The 17080-nt window shown below is 36.7% G+C and overlaps 1 protein-coding gene across 1 annotated transcript in view; it reads left to right on the top strand.

Moving 5' to 3' along the window:
- Nucleotides 1–17080, top strand: part of SLC26A7 (solute carrier family 26 member 7) — a 189035-nt gene that overhangs the window by 90242 nt on the left and 81713 nt on the right. The window contains exon 4 of the mRNA XM_082601743.1: nucleotides 928–1092. Within this exon, the coding sequence (XP_082457869.1) occupies nucleotides 928–1092 (165 nt within the window). The remainder of the gene's footprint in view (nucleotides 1–927; nucleotides 1093–17080) is intronic.

Here is a 17080-nt window from a genome sequence, read left to right as displayed (position 1 = left end):
TGTCTGGCCATGAAATAGTTTTGCAATGGAGCATGATGCTAGGAGCAGAAAGGAAAAGTTTAAGGAGAATGACTTTCCTACTGATTCCTGGGTTTCTTAAGGCATATTCCTTTAACCTATTTCTGTCTTTTGCTCTTCTCCATATACACATAAGTCGTGGTGTTTTCCTATTCATATTTGCCCTTTACAGCTACTTGATAGAGTATCTAGTCAAAACAGTAGGTTTCCATTTCTCAGAACCTGGCAAAAACTCAAGAAATGGCTTTTTCTCCTCAATGCTTTTGAAGTTTTAAGCCTACTGGGTGTAAAGTAGTGAATCATGTCCTTTGGATTTTTATTTATTTATTTTTGTTTTTGTTTTTTTTTGCGGTACTTGGGCCTCTCACTGTTGTGGCCTCTCCCGTTGCGAAGCACAGGCTCCAGACGCGCAGGCTCAGTGGCCATGGCTCACGGGCCCAGCCACTCCGTGGCACGTGGGATCTTCCTGGCTCAGGGCAACAAACTCGTGCCCCCTGCATTGGCAGTTGGACTCGCAACCACTGCGCCACCAGGGAAGCCCTAGATTTTTAAAAAATTATAGATATGATAATGCAAATTTTATTTTTCCCCATAGAACCCCATATATTAACTGATTTGAACATATTTCCTTTTTTTGTAACATATATGATGAGGAAAAGAGAAAAAAAGTCAATATTCAGAAAAAAACTGTGTTAACTTTAACTGAAGCACTTGTAATTGTACCCCAAAACATCTGGGAAATCTTGGAAACTAGTAATGTTCTCAAGAAAACTCAAGCTATTGAATATATAAAATTTAAAGAGCACATTTCACATCAGTGTCCTATGTCTGTGTATTGAAAATGAAAATGTGTCAGATATTAATCCTTCTAGGAAGCTTGGGAAGTTTCATCTTCCTTTGTCCTCTTAGGTGGCCATGTTTGTGCTACAACTGGGTAGTGCCACATTCCTGCTTACAGAGCCTGTGATCAGTGCGATGACAACTGGGGCTGCCACCCATGTCGTGACTTCACAAGTCAAATATCTCTTGGGAATGAAAATGCCATATATATCTGGACCACTTGGATTCTTTTATGTGAGTTTTTCCGTATGTCTTTGTTCATATATTTTGGGTGTGTGTTTCACATAGTAAAATTTGGTTAATTACAATGCTGAGATTTTTCTATTTTAAAGCAACTTGGGCTTAAATAAAATCTTTTAGGACATTTTTAATGTGATTAAGGGTATGAAACTAATTAGTAAAACCTACTAATTTGGGGAGCAATTCTTTGTAATAAACAATTAAATATGGTAAAATTTGGGAACATGGTTGGAAAAAAATAGCTTGAATTTTTCTGTGACCAGATATGTTGCTAACTTCTAATGGAAGCCATCTACCAGGCTTGTGGCCCAGTGTAACAACAGTACACCTTACCACATTCTTTCCATATTGTGAACCCTGGTATAGATCAAATCAGAGGCTTGGTCAAAATTGGGGTCTGGAGTCCCAATAGCAGACAATCAGTTATTAAAAGTCACTTGAACCTGAGAGAGGAACATGTGTCCAGTTTCAACATATTATCCTAATAATTCCCCTCTGTGACTGCTCAGGAAGTCACATCTTATTGGAGTTTCTATTTATTTATTTATTTATTTATTTTGCGGTACGCGGGACTCTCCTGTTGTGGCCTCTCCCGTTGCGGAGCACAGGCTCTGGATGCGCAGGCTCAGCGGCCATGGATCACGGGCCCAGCTGCTCCGCGGCATGTGGCATCTTCCCGGACCGGGGCACGAACCCATGTCGCCTGCATCGACAGGCGGACTCTCAACCACTGTGCCACCAGGGAAGCCCCCTATTGGAGTTTTATAAGAAATCAATGTCTTGTTAATGAAGTTGAGAGCAACCATACTTCATTTCATTTAATTTTATATTGTAGAGGAGGAAAAGTATATTTTCCTTCTATCCTTGAGGAGCTGGGGCTCCTGTAACAAAAGACTAACAAGAGAAAAACAAACAAGTTTATTAGCATGTATATTTCATATACACATGGGAGAAACTCCGGGATTAGTGACTCAAAAGAAGAGGCTAGGATTTGGGTTTAAATACCATCTTCAGTTAAAACAAAGGAATAAGATTTGGGGGAATCACGTTATGAGAAGGTGACCATGAAAAATACAGTGAACATGGGTAAGGTTTATTATGCAGATTTAAATCGGTGCCTTCTCCATTGGTAAGAATCTCTTGTGAATTAGAGTCATGTTTTTCTTCCTGGTACTGAGGGGAAGTCACCCTTGCAAACAAAGTTTTTCTATATAAATATAAATTTCTCTATGAAAGGGTAACTTACACTGTTCTCAGAGGTTCCCCGTATCTGTTGTTTCTCAAAAAAATAAGCTAAAAATAATTCTTATACCAAAGAGGCCTATTTTGGAGTGGCATATTCTGGTCTCCTACAATGTAATGTTCTATACTGAATTACATTAATGTTTTATAATGAGAGTATTCCTATTCTTAATATTCTTGCTCTTAATCAAGGAATGGCTGAATAGTAGCTCAATATATAGAAGTGTAATAAATTATCTAAGTCCTGTTATTGAGGTGGTTTGTGGTATTTCACAATTATACACAGCTCATTGAAGATTTTTTTTATTCCTATGCTCTAGTTTGCATCCCTGATGATTTCTTTGAGATCAATTCCTAGTTATGGAATCACTGGATTAAAATATTTTTGCCAAATATCAATCTGAAAAGCTATACCAATTAATATTTACTCTCATCATTGTCATCTCTGATTATTACTATTTTTAAAATTTGCCATTTTGTTATGTGAAAAACAGTATCATTTTTGTTTGTGTGTTTCTCTGATTAGTTGGTAAAGTAATTAAAATAGATAGTAATTGGCAACACAAAGCTGGAAGCTTATTCTGAATTTTTGTTATTTAGGTAATATCTTGCTCAGTGATTCATTCATTAGAAGAAAGCATAAAACTAAAACAAGAACACTAAAACTGCAAGTGGAAACAATATAATTCCAAGCTCCAGATCAAACAAAAGTAGACCAAAATAGCTGTAAGTTATCAGGTGACTGCCTGAGTTAAAACTTTTGGTGATGCCAGGTGTGCAACAACAGAACCAAATCAGTACTAGATTCTCTCCTGATCTCCTGTCTGGGAACAGCATGCTTGTCGTTGCATGAGCAGTGTAAAGAAATGAGTGCAGGTTACAAGTTGGTCACTTCAGTCATATTCACATTACACAAATAATCATTCCTCTTTTCACTGTTTGTGCTAAAGGAGGCTAGATAGTCGGATACGAGAACATTTGGTCTTTCAGCTCATTTATCTGGTGGCAATGTGCATAAAATGCTACATTGAAGTGTTTTGTGTATGACTTTTTAAATTTTGTTTTCTTGGAAGGTAAACTGCAAGCTACTTTTTCTTTGCCTTGTAGATCAGACACTGTAATGTGACTTTTCGGGGTCTTTTGTAAGTTCTCATACTGAAATGTAATCAGATTTAGAAATATTGTTAGATGGCTGACTAAATTTGCATTACTCACTTGGTGGAAGTTGGTATGCTTTGTGTAGATGGAAAACAAAGAAAAGTTGCTCTTGCTTTTCAAAGTCTCAGAGCCCTGCACTGTTAGGCACCTAGGTAAGAATGATGCTTTGGTTCTTGCCAAAGTTTCAAAATTAATGCTGATATTGCAATGTCAAAAATTGTGATCTGAACATTAGATTAAGAAATAGATTTTGCATCATGCATAGGTCACATTGGGACATTTGGAAGGTGTGCTTTGGTGTAGTTAGGCTAAAAAAGAATCTGATGATAATAATGTAAATCTGAACTTGCCCATGGATCATTTAGGTGGGATGTGAAGGAGGAGAGCTGAACTCAGCACAGAGGTATAGAACAGAGGACAAAATAGAGGCCTTGGTCATCAGGTCAAAGAACCTAGAGGAGAGTGATTTAACACATTTTTGGATTTTTTTCTGCTTCTAAGATTTCAAAACTGTTATATCCTTTATGAAAGCTACTCAGGCTGATGAAGGATAAAGAATATGTTACTGATATTCCTAGGAACAGAAATTAACATCTAGACTATTTGAGACTCTTTTACAATGAGCCAGTCACCACTCCCAATAATCTCAGCTGGAACACTCAAATTTCCTAAAACAATTCAGAATTTGCCAATCAAAATATGCATTAATTAATTTCAGTAATAGTAGTGCTTCTGATCAACTTTGAGAGAAAATATAGCCTTTGGCTTTATCCTGTTCTTAGGTCACTGCATATTGAGGTATCTTCCATCTGTCACTGTGATGGTTTTTACAGCGTCTTCTTCATGGTGGATGCCTGATTCTGTTCTACTAAGAGAATCTAATTCTCTAGTTTGATTAGCTAAAATCTCTATCTCTTTGGTTACTTAGGGTTGGCAGATGTTCTTGCTTCCATGGAACATTTTAAAGGATTAATTTGAATCAGATAAGTTTAGTGTTACATGCTCATTTCTTCCCTCTCAGATTATAGAACAGACTTCCAATAGATCCTTTTTTTTTGACTTATAGTTGATTTACATTGTTTCAGGTGTGATTATTTTTCATTCTTTTCCATTAAGATTATTACAAGGTATTGAATATAGTTCCCTGTGTTATATAGTCAGGTCTTTTTTGTTTACCTGTTTTATGTATAGTAGTGTTTATCTGTTAATCCCAGATTCCTAATTTATCCCTCCCCCATTCTCTTTCCCCTTTGGAAACCATAAGTTTGTTTTCTATGTCAGTGCACTTTAAAAAGTGCTATATAAGTAATAGATACTAATCCTTTTCCTCTCTAGAGGACTGTTAATCAGATAAGCAAATCTAAATAATAAAACAAAATTATATCTTTTTTTCAACTTACAAATAAAGATGAGTCCAAAATTTATAAAACATAAAAAGTATCTGCTATTAATGAGGCTTAGTCATCAGAAGTAAAGAAATGCTATGTTTTTAATTTTATTTTAAAATAGTTCCATCTATTCAGCTCAATCTCCCCCCAACCAGTTATAAACCCATTTAATAAATTATAAACAGTTCTGCAATATATTGTAAAACAAGCAGAAGCAATAATATTATGAGTCGCTTCTGTCTTTGGACCCTGGCTCACCAGTTAAATCATTTTATTCCTGTGTTCTCAAATTAAATTTTTTCTATTTTGTTATATTTTTTAGCTTTATTTTTTAGACCCCATATATAAGTGGCATCATAAAGTATTTGTTTTTCTCTGTCTGACTTATTTCACTTAGCATAATACCCTCCAAATCCATTCATGTTGTTGCAAATGACAAAATTTCATTTTTTTGTGTGTGTGTGTGGCTGAGTAATATTCCATTGTGTATATATATATATATATATATATATATATATATATATATATATACATACATATATATATGTTATATATGTATACACCACATCTTCTTTATTCATTCATCTATTGATTAACACTTAGATTGCTTCCATATCTTGACTATTGTAAACAATATTGCTGTGAACATTGGGGTACATGTATCTTTTTGAATTAACATTTTCATTTTGGGGGATTAATACCCAGAAGTGGACTTGCTGGATCATATGGTAGCTCTATTTTTAGTTTTTTTGAGAAACCACCATACTGTTTTCCATAGTGGCTGCACCAATCTACATTCCCACTAAGAGTGCACTAGGGTTCCCTTTTGAGAGATTTTTTTAAAAAGAAAAATAACTTTGAAGTTTATTTTAATACTCATTAGAAGGCAAATTCTCTAATTGGTAAAACCAAAATCTAGAGAAAACGTCTCACTATGTGAATTTTTGAAGACTAAAAGCTTCTGGAGAAGGCAATCAGAGAGCAGGAAGATAGCAGGTCGAGACCAAATAAAATTTTTTATCAAATTTAAATTTTTTGACTGATAGCTGGTCCCACACAAATAACAGGGAAAATGTTAATTATTCTTGTCAGTACAAAAATTGATTTTTTATACTGAGAAATGATGATGTATCTTTTTATTAGAAAGGATGATTCCCCCCAAAAGGCACAATAAAACAAAAATTACTAGTTCATATTAGCAAATGTGAATTTCTTTGAGGTGGCACCAGTGTCTCAGCCTGTAGCAGCCTATGATAAATTTGACAAAGCTATTTTCACTGGCATAGCTTTATATAAGAACTCTTCTAAATAATTCTGTACATTAAAGCCAAGAGCACAAGGCAAGCTTGGCAATATATTCACCTACCTTTTTTGGAAAGTTTTTATTTCCTTTTTTAAAATTGAGAGTTTCAGAACCAGAAAGCAATTTCATTCCCACTCCCATCCCTGAAGTACAAGTAAAGCATTTTTCTAGTTTGGGTAGCTCTGAAGGCTACAAAGCAGGAACCAAGAATATTAACAAACTGGGATAGAAACATCAAAAGGAAATCAGAACCAATGAAACATTTTCTTCCATAGAGAATGAGATCACAATTAAATATGTACAAATGAGACTTATATGTGGAGAATAAATCTACTTTGAAGACACAGGCCCTCTGGGATCTCTGAATCAAGAACATGCTTTGGTAGTTTATGACAACCCACATTTTCTCTGAAGTTATGGTGATATTTCTATTGTGAATTGTGAGGATGTTCAATACACCCTGAAAAATGGACAGAATGAATTGAAGGGGAGAGAAAAGGAATGTTAATCTGCAGCTTGAATCAATCAGGGATATAGGGGAGAGAAAATGTGGCAGGTTTAATTTGTATATGAAACAATTATATGGGAATTTGTAACAAAGGTTACTTTAAAATTCTAAATCAGAAGGCAAATATTTTAGCAATTCAATTATCTTGGGCTAAGCTCTCCATCCCCCGCAATTCACTGAAAAATGCATCAGCACAAAATCCAGTTGCTTAAGTAATTCAAATTAAACTTGGTTTTCTAAACAAGGGATGGCTGGATGCCACTTGGGCCTTGGCATGCTTGATTGTGAGTTTGGTGCAAGTGAGTTTTGTGCACCCATGCTGTCTCTAGCTGTTTAACATACCATACTTCCCTTAGATCACATTTTGGTTGGAAACTTAATGTATCCCTTAAAGCAGTAGTTTATTGGGATAAATTTCCAGTGTAAGAAGCAGTTATTGATCAGAAATATGCATATAAAATGATGTAAAGAATAATAGAATGATGTATTTTTTTTCTTCCTTTTGGGGTTGTGTTTGTATTCATGAAAACACAGACTATGTTTGAGCTTTAAACTTAATATTAGTCTTGTTTTTCTATTAGTGTGTGCTACTTTGGGAAGTAGAGGGATTAGGGGAGCTTGATCTTAACAATAACCATTCTAAATTGTTTAAAGATATGCAGGCAAAGTTTATAGGAGACATCAAATTCTGAAGAACAGAGAGAACTTGTGCCAACATCAATTTTGGAATTATCATAAATGGTTTTAATGGTCCCTGAGCAGTAATCTAGATCTGCTTAGAGGTAGAATTCAAATATAATTAAGTTGGGGACTTCCTGGCTGAGCAGTTGTTGCTTCCACTGTAGGAAGCATGGGTTTGATCCCTGCGCAGGGAACTAAGATCCCGAATGCTGCATGGCACAGCCAAAAAAAAAAAAAAACCATAAAAAGAAAAAAAGACAAATATAATCAAGTTGAAAGCAAGTTGGGGCAGGGAAAGAGTGTACCTGGGCAATTGTGACTCATGTTTAAAGGCTCCAAGGATGTGAAAGCTACCTTAAAAAACAAAAGCCAGGGCCCACAGCAGACTTCAGTTTCATCTGAAAAGTGGGAGAGTTGAACTAAATGTGAGGCTTCAAAATCAGAAATATTCAACAGAATAATCTACACATGGATGGGAAAAGATTAGTGTGCATCCTTGATTCAAGAGTTTAAGAACCACTATAATGGATTTACTCAACAGATGTTAATTGACCACCTCATAGGTGATGAGAATATAGTTGAGAAATAACATCCCTGTTCTCATGGAGTTTTATTGAAATGCTGAGGCAGGGGTGATGTGGAGTAGGAAGAGAGGAGAAAAATTGGTGCACAAGATAATCTCAGATAGTGTTAAAGAAGGAAACCAGGCAGTCTAATTGAAGCAGATAATGTGATAGAGTGAAGAATTGATTATGCTCACCTTATATTAATTGAATAATTAAATGAGTCACTGCATATAAGTTGGCTAGCCTAAGTGCCTGGAAATGTTAGTTCCCCCACTCTTCTAGAAAGTGATGAATTTTAAACAATTGGCTAGCCTAGTGCCTGGAAGTGTTAGTTCCCCCACTCTTCTAGAAAGTGATGAATTTTAAACAATCTCTCCCATTATTTCCATCCCAGTCTGCCCTCCCACCATATGTTTGTGGTAGGGATAATATAAAAAATTCTTTCCATTCTAGGTGGAGAGAAGGAACTAAGGTGAATGCACTGTATAGATACAAGTATACTTTCACCAAATGTGTATATGTTAAGAAAAAACAGTCATGGTTCCTGTTCTCACAGTTTTTAGAATAAAGTTGGAAGGCATTATTGCTTCCCTTGGATTGACATGATTCTGCTTCTGGTGTTAAAGTCACAAGACAGCAGGTGGGTAGATCTTGTTTGTCTGAGAAGCAGATAGTTGCCATTGAATCCCACCACTAACAAACAAAATCAAAGATTCCATGCTCCATGATAGTCTCTCTTTCAAAGGGTGGCATCTCCCCTCCATATATCCCAAGGGAAAAAGGAAGCACCAGGGAAGTTTGGAAAAATTGTTTGCTGGACTGAAAGAAGAGAATACTGTGTGAGGCATTGATGAATGTGTTGCTCTAGGGTTCAGAGAACCTGAGTCACAGTCTTGACTCTGTCACTCACAAGCCAAGTCTCCTAGGATAAGGTAAGTTACAAATCTTTGGAGCCTTGGTTTCTACATCTGTAGAATGAGTACATTCAACTGGTTGATTTCTAAGGTCTTCCTAGCTCTGACAAGTGTATTCTAAATACTGCCTTTGTTAGGCACTGTAGTTGAAATCCTTACCACAACTATCCATCATGCCTATTTATCTGTGACAGGTGCTTAATCAGTTGGCTGTCTCTCTTAATGGTACTAATTGTTTAGTCACTGTTACTAAAAGCTTTCTGTTTAGTTTCATTTTGTGTTTTATCTTTGTTACTTTTATTTTTGTTAACTTGAAGAGGAAGGAATTTACTAGGGTATATAGGGAACTCCAAAGGCAACAGCTGTGAGTCGCTTTATCCTCTGTATTGTTAGGGCTGCCATGACAAACTGTATAGACTGGTTGGCTTAAAAAATAGAAATGTATTTTCTCACAGTTCTGAATGCTGGAAGTCAAAAATCAAGATGCCAGTACAGCTGGTTTGCTCTGAGGCTTCTCTCCTTTGCTTGTATATGACCACCCTCCTGCCTCTTCACATGGTAGCACCTCTGTGCATGTGCTTTCCTGGTGTCTCTCTGTCTATCTTAAGCTCTTCTTTTTATAAAGACACCAGTCAAATTGGATTAGGGCCCACCCTAAAAACATCATTTTAACTTAATTACCTCTTTAAAGGCCCTGTCTCCAAATATTATGAGTCACATTATGAGGTACTGAGGATTTGGGCTTCAACATATGAACTTTAGGGAAACACAATTGAGTCCATAACACCCTCTTTGAATGGTCTCAGCAGTGAGAAGCATTTTACTTGGTAACTGTGTTTGTAGCCTATGGCTACTGTAATAAATTACCATAAACATGGTAACAACACACAAAAATTTATTCCCTCATTTACAGAGGCCAGAAGTCCAAAATCAAGGTGCCACCAAAGCCACACATGCTCTGGAGGTTCTAGGGGAGAATCATTCCTTGTCTTCTAGCTTCTGGTAGCTCCAGGCATTCCTTGGCTTGTGGCTGCATCACACCAAACTGTGCCTCTGTCACCACATGGCCTTCCCCTCTGTGTGTGTGTCTGCTCCTCTTCTGTCTCCTATAAGGGTACAGGTCACTGGATTTTAGACAAATGTCTATGCACAGATTATGCCAAATGTGTTTTCAGACCAAAGTCTGAACACATGATAACAAGCATGTATGAATGTTACCATTTTTCTGGAGATATTCCTGGATTTGTGGTCGATGACTGACTCAAAGTCATATATTGGGAATTAAGATTCATAGATTTCAGATCAGCACTTAGTACCTACTATAAAGTAGTGTACTGTCAGATTTATTAAATTTTGTTGGTTATACTATCACTTTGTTGTTTCTCTAGTGAAACACAGACCTATTTTTCTCTGGGCACAGGTGTTTCTATGCAGGGCCTTCTTTAGAACTTCAGTAACAGTTGTACAATGAGAAATTATTGAATGAGTATGACCGTGGAAACTATTTAAAGGGTATGGCCTCCTTTTTTCTTAATTAAATCGTGAATATGAGGTTTTTTTAGCTTTGGATTTGGCTTCATTCTTATAAAAACAGAGTGATTTAACATCTGATTATTTAGATCAAATAGCATATATCAAAGATGGATTACTTGAGATTTACTGTAATAATAGGTTTAAAATTTAGATCAATGTCTTGTACAAGTAGAACCTTAATAAACATGTTGAGTGAGATTGCTTCTCCAAAAAATAGCAGTAACCATGTCCTGATGGGATATCCAGGTTTCCAGGGGCTACCTCAGAAAGATGGTGCAGTATTAGGATGTTAGCTCACCTCTCCTTACAGAAACATCAAAATCACAACTAACTGCTGAATAACCATCAACAAAAAAATGCTGGAACCTAACACAAAGAATATCCTACATCCAAAGTAAAAGGAGAAACCACGATGAAACAGTTGGAGGGGCATAATTGTGATAAAATCAAATCCCATACACATTGGGTGGGTGACCCACAAACTGGAAAATAATTATACCACAAAAGTTCTTCCACAGGAGTGAAAGTTCTGAGCCCCATATCAGGCTCCCCAACCTGGGGGTCTAGCAATGGGAGGACGAGCTCCCAGAGAATCTGGCTTTGAAGTCCAGTAGGGTTTGACTGGAGGAATTCCACAGGACTGGGGGAAACAGAAACTCCACTCTTGGAAGGCACATACAAGGTCTCATGTACACCAGGACATGGTGAAAACAGCAGTGACCTCATAAGAGCCAGGTTCAGACCTAGCTGGTAGAATTGGAGGGTCTCCTGTGGAGTCAGGGGGTGGATGTGACTCACTGAATGGACAAATACATTGGCAGTGGTAGTTCTGTGGAGTACTCACTGGCATGAGCACTCCTGGAGGCTGCCATTTTTCCACCAAGAGGGGTCCCCTCCCAACAGCCTGTAGGCTCCAGTGTTGGGACACCTCAGGCCAAACAACCAACAGGGCAGCAACACAGCCCCACTCATCATCAGACAGGGTGTTTAAAGTCTTCTTGAGCCCACAACTTCCTGCTAAACATATACCTTGACACAGCCCTGCTCACCAGAGGGACAAGACCCAGTTCCACAAACCAGTGGGCAGAAACATGTCCCTCCCATCAGGAAGTCTGCACAAGTCTGTTAGACAGCCTCACCCACCAAGGGACAGACAGCAGAAGCAAGAACTACAGTCCTGCAGCCTGTGGGAAGGAAACCACAATCACAGAAAGTTAGACAAAATAAGCTAGCAGAGGAATATGTTCCAGATGAAGGAATAAGATAAAACCCCAGAAGAACAACTAAGTGAAGTGGAGATAGGCAATCTACCCAAAAAAGAATTCAGAGTAATGATAGTAAAGTTATCCAAGATCTCGGAAGAATAATGGAGGCACAGATTGAGAAAATATAAGAAATGTTTAACAAAGAGCTAGAAGAAATAAAGAGCAAACAAACAGAGATGAACAATACAATAACTGAAATGAAAAATACATTAGAAGGAATCAATAGCAGGATAACTGAGGCAGAAGAATGGATAAGTGATCTGGAAGACAGAATGGTGGAAATCACTGTTGTGGAAGAGAATAAAAAAAAAGAATGAAAAGAAATAAGGACAGTCTAAGAGACCTCTGGGAAACCAGTAAAGTCACTGACATTTGCATGGCAGGGGTCCCAGAAGGAGAAGAGAGAGAGAAAAGACCTGAGAAAATAATTGAAGAGATAATAGATGAAAACTTCCCAAACATAGGAAAGGAAACAGTCACCCAAGTCCAAGAAGCACAGAAAGTCCCAGGCAGGAAAAACCCATGGAGGAACATGTCAAGACACAGAGTAATCAAACTGACAAAACTTAGAAACAAAGAAAAAATGTTAGAAGCATCAAGGGGAAAAGCAACATAACAAACAAGGGAATTCCCATAAGGTCATCAGCTGATTTCTCAGCAGAAACTCTGCAGTCCAGAAAGGAGTGGCATGATATATTTAAAATGATGAAAGGGACGAACTTACAACAAAGAATACTTTACCCAGCAAGGCTCTCATTCAGATTCGATGGAGAATCAAAAGTATTACAGAAAAGAAAAAGCTAAGAGAATCCATCACCACCAGACCAGCTTTGCAACAAATGCTAAAGGAACTTCTCTATGTGGAAAAGAAAAGGCCACAACTATTGAAAAGAAAAATACAAATGGAAAAGCACACCAGTAAAGGCAAACATACAGTAAAGGTAGGAAATCATCCACACACAAATATATCAAAACCAGCAATTGTGCAATGAGAAGAGCACAAATGCAGGATATTGGAAGTGCATTTGAAAATAAAAGACAAGCAATTTAAAACAATCTTGTTTATTTATAGACTACTGTATCAAAATCTCATGTTAACTGCAAACCAAAAATCTACAAGAGATACACACACAAAAAAGAAAAAGGAACCCAAACACAGCACTAAAATTGTTAACAAATCACAATAGAACAAAAGAGGAAGGGAAGAAAAAGACCTACAAGAACAAATCCAAAATAATTAAGAAAATAGCAGTAAGAATATACAAAATCGGGGCTTCCCTGGTGGTGCAGTGGTTGAGTCCGCCTGCTGATGCAGGGGACACAGGTTTGTGCCCCAGTCTGGGAAGATCCCACATGCCATGAAGTGGCTGGGGCCGTGAGCCATGGCCGCTAAGTCTGCGCATCCAGAGCCTGTGCTCCACAACGGGAGATGCCACAACAGTGAGAGCCCGCATACCGCAAAAAAAAAAAAAAAAAAAAAAAAAAAAAAGAATATACAAAATCGGTAATTCTCTTAAATGTAAATGGATTAAATGCTCCAACCAAGACATAGACTGGCTGAATGGATACAAAAACAAGACCCATATATATACTGTGTACAAGAGACCCAGTTCAGATCTAGGGACACATAGAGACTGAAAGTGTGGGGATGGAAAAAGTTATTCCATGATAAGGGAAATCAAAAGAAAGCTGGAGTGGCAATACTCTTATCAGACAAAATAGACTTTAAAATAAAGACTGTTACAAGAGACAAAGAAGGGCACTACATAGTGATCAAGGGATAAATCCAAGAAGAAGATATAACAATTGTAAGTATATGTGCACCCTACATAGGAGAACCTCAATATATAAGGCAAATAAAATAGGCATAAAAGGAGAAATCAACAGAAACACAATAATAGTGGGGGACTTTAACACCCCACTCTCATCAATGGACAGATCATCCAGACAGAAAATCAATAAGGAAACACAGGCCTTAAATGACACATTAGACCAGATGGACTTTATTGATATTTATAGAACGTTCCACCCAAAAGCAGCAGAATACACATTCTTCTCAAGTGCACATGGAACATTCTTCAGGATTGATCAAATGTTGAGCCAGAAAGCGAGCCATGGTAAATTTAATAAAATTGAAATCATATCAAGCATCTTTTCTAACAACAATGCTATGAGTTAGAAACCAACTACAAGGCAACAACTATAGAAAAACACAAACGTGGAGGATAAACAATATGCTACTGAACAACCAATGGATCACTGAAGAAATCAAAGAAGAAATAAAAAAATACCTAGAGACAAATAACAATGAAAACACAATGATCCCAAACCTAAGGAATGCAGCAAAAGCAATTCTTTTTTAAATTAATTTATTTATTAATTTTAATTTTAATTTTTATTGGAGTAAAATTGCTTAACGATATTGTGTTAGCTTCTGCTGTACAATGAAGTGAAACAGCTATATGTATACCTATATCCCCTCTCTCTTGGACTTCCCTCCCACCTCCCCATCCCATGCACCTAGGTCATCACAGAGCACCGAACTGAGCTCCCTGTGCTATACAGCAGGTTCCCACTAGCTATCTATTTTACACATGGTAGTGTATTTATGTCAAACCTAATATCCCAGTTCATCCCACCCTCCCCTTACCCCCAATGTCCACATGTCCATTCTCTATGTCTACATCTCTATTCCTGCCCCACAAATAAGTTTATCTGTACCATTTTTCTATATTCCACATATATGCATTAATATACAATATTTGTTTTTATTTTCTGGCTTACTTCACTCTGTGTGACAGACTCTAGGTCCATCCATATCTCTACAAATGATCCACTTTCATTCCTTTTTATGGCTGAGTAATATTCCATTGTATATATGTACCACATCATCTTCATCCATTCATCTATTGTTGGACATTTAATTTGTTTCCATGTCCTGGCTATTGTAAATAGTGCTGCAATGAACATTGTGGTACATGTATCTTTTTGGATTATGGTTTTCTCAGGGTCTATGCCCAGTAATGGGATTGCTGTGTCATATGGTAGTTCTATTTTTAGTTTTTTAAGGAACCTCCACAATGATCTTCATAGTGGCTGTATCAACTTACATTCCCACCAACAGTGCAAAAGGGTTCCCTTTTCTCCATACCCTTTCCAGTTTTTATTGTTTGTAGATTTTTTGATGATGGACATTCTGAGCAGTGTTAGGTGATACTTCATTGTAGTTTTGATTTGCATGTCTGTAATAATTAGTGATGTTGAGCATCTTTTCATTTGCCTCTTGGCCATATGTATGTCTTCTTTGGTGAAATGTCTATTTAGGTCTTCTGCCCATTTTTTGATTGGGTTGTTTGTTTTTTTTTTGGTATTGAGCTCCATGAGCTGTTTCTATATTTTTGAGATTAATCCTTTGTCTGTTGCTTCATTTGCAAATATTTTCTCCCATTCTGAGGGTTGTCTTTTCAGCTTGTTTATGGTTTCCTTTGCTGAGCAAAAGCTTTTAAGGTTCATTAGGTCCCATTTGTTTATTTTTATTTTCATTACTATAGGAAGTGGGTCAAAAAAGATCTTGCTGTGGTTTATGTCAGAGTGTTTTTACTATGTTTTCCTCTAAGAGTTTTAAGTATCCAGTCTTACATTTAGGTCTTTAATCCATTTGGAGTTTATTTTTGTGTATGGTGTTAGGTAATGTTCTAATATCATTCTTTTACACGTAGCTGTCCAGTTTTCCCAGGACCACTTACTGAAGAAGATGTCTTTTCTCCATTGTATGTTCTTGCCTCCTTTGTCATAAATTAGGTGACCATTAGTGTGTGGGATTATCTCTGGGCTTTCTATCCTGTTGCATTGATCTATATTTCTGTTTTTGTGCCAGTACTATACTGTCTTGATTACTATAGCTTTGTAGTATAGTTTGAAGTTGGGGAGCCTGATTCCTCCAGCTCTGTTTTTTTGTTTTTTGTTTTTTTTCCCTCAATATTGCTTTGGCTATTTGGGGTCTTCTGTGTTTCTATACAAATTGTGAAATTTTTTGTTCTACTTCTGTGAAGAATGCTATTGGTAGTTTGATAGGGATTTCACTGAATCTGTAGATTGCTTTGGGTAGTATAGTCATTTTCACAATATTGATTCTTCCAAACCAAGAACATGATATATTTCTCCACCTGTTGGTGTCATTTTGATTTCTTTCATCAGTGTCTTATAGTTTGCTGCATACAGGTCTTTTGCCTCCTTATGTAGGTTTATTCCTAGGTTTTTTTATTCTTTTTGTTGCAATGGTAAATATGATTGTTTCTTAATTTATCTTTCTGATTTTTCATTATTAGTGTATAGGAATGTGAGAAATTTCTGTGCATTAATTTTGTATCCTGCAACCTTACCAAATTCGTTAATTAGCTCTAGTAGTTTTCTTGTGGCATCTTTAAGATTATCTATGTATAGTACCCTGTCATCTGCAAACAGTGACAGTTTTACTTCTTCTTTTCCAACTTGTATTCCTTTATTTCTTTTTCTTCTCTGATTGCCATGGCTAGGACTTCCAAAACTATGTTGAATAATAGTGGTGAGAGTGGACACCCTTGACTTGTTCCTGATCTTAGAGTAAATACTTTCAGTTTTTCACCATTGAGAATGGTACTTGCTGTGGGTTTGTCATATATGGCCTTTATTATGTTGAGGTAGGTTCCCTCTATGTCCATTTTCTGGAGAGTTTTCATCATAAATGGGGTTGAATTTTGTTGAAAGTTTGTCTGCATCTATTGAGATGATCATATGGTTTTTATTCTTCATTTTCTTAATATGATGTATCACATTGATTGATTTGTGTATATTGAAGAATCCTTGCATTCCTGGGATAAACCCCACTCCATCATGGTCTATGATCCTTTTACTGTGTTGTTGGATTCTGTTTGCTCGTATTTTGTTCAAGATTTTTGCATCTATGTTCATCAGTGTTACTAGTCTATAATATTCTTTTTTTGTTATATCTTTGCCTGCTTTTGCTATCAGCATGATGGTAGCTTCGTAGAAAGAACTTTGAAGTGTTCCTCCCTCTGCAATTCTTTTGGAAGAGTTTGAGGAGGATAGGTGTTACCTCTTCTCTAAATGTTTGATAGAATTCACATCTGAAGCCATGTGGTCCTGGACTTTTGTTTTTTGGAAGATTTTTAGTCACAGTTTCAATTTCAATACTTGTAATAGGTCTGTTTATATTTTCTAATTCTTCCCATTTCAGTCTTGGAAAATTGTACCTTTCTAAGAATTTGTCCATTTCTTCCAGGTTGTCCATTTTATTTGCATATAGTTGTTTGTAGTAGTTTCTTATGATCCTTTCTATTTCTATGTGTTGTCTGTTGTAATTTCTCCTTTTCCATTTCTAATTTTATTGATTTGAGTCCTCTCCATTTTTTTTCTTGATGAATG

Source organism: Mesoplodon mirus, assembly GCF_964341445.2.
Source record: "Mesoplodon mirus genome assembly, chromosome: 16".
Lineage (NCBI taxonomy): Eukaryota > Metazoa > Chordata > Mammalia > Artiodactyla > Ziphiidae > Mesoplodon > Mesoplodon mirus.
Note: the sequence above shows the minus strand (reverse complement) of the source record. Positions and strands in the feature narration are given on the sequence as shown.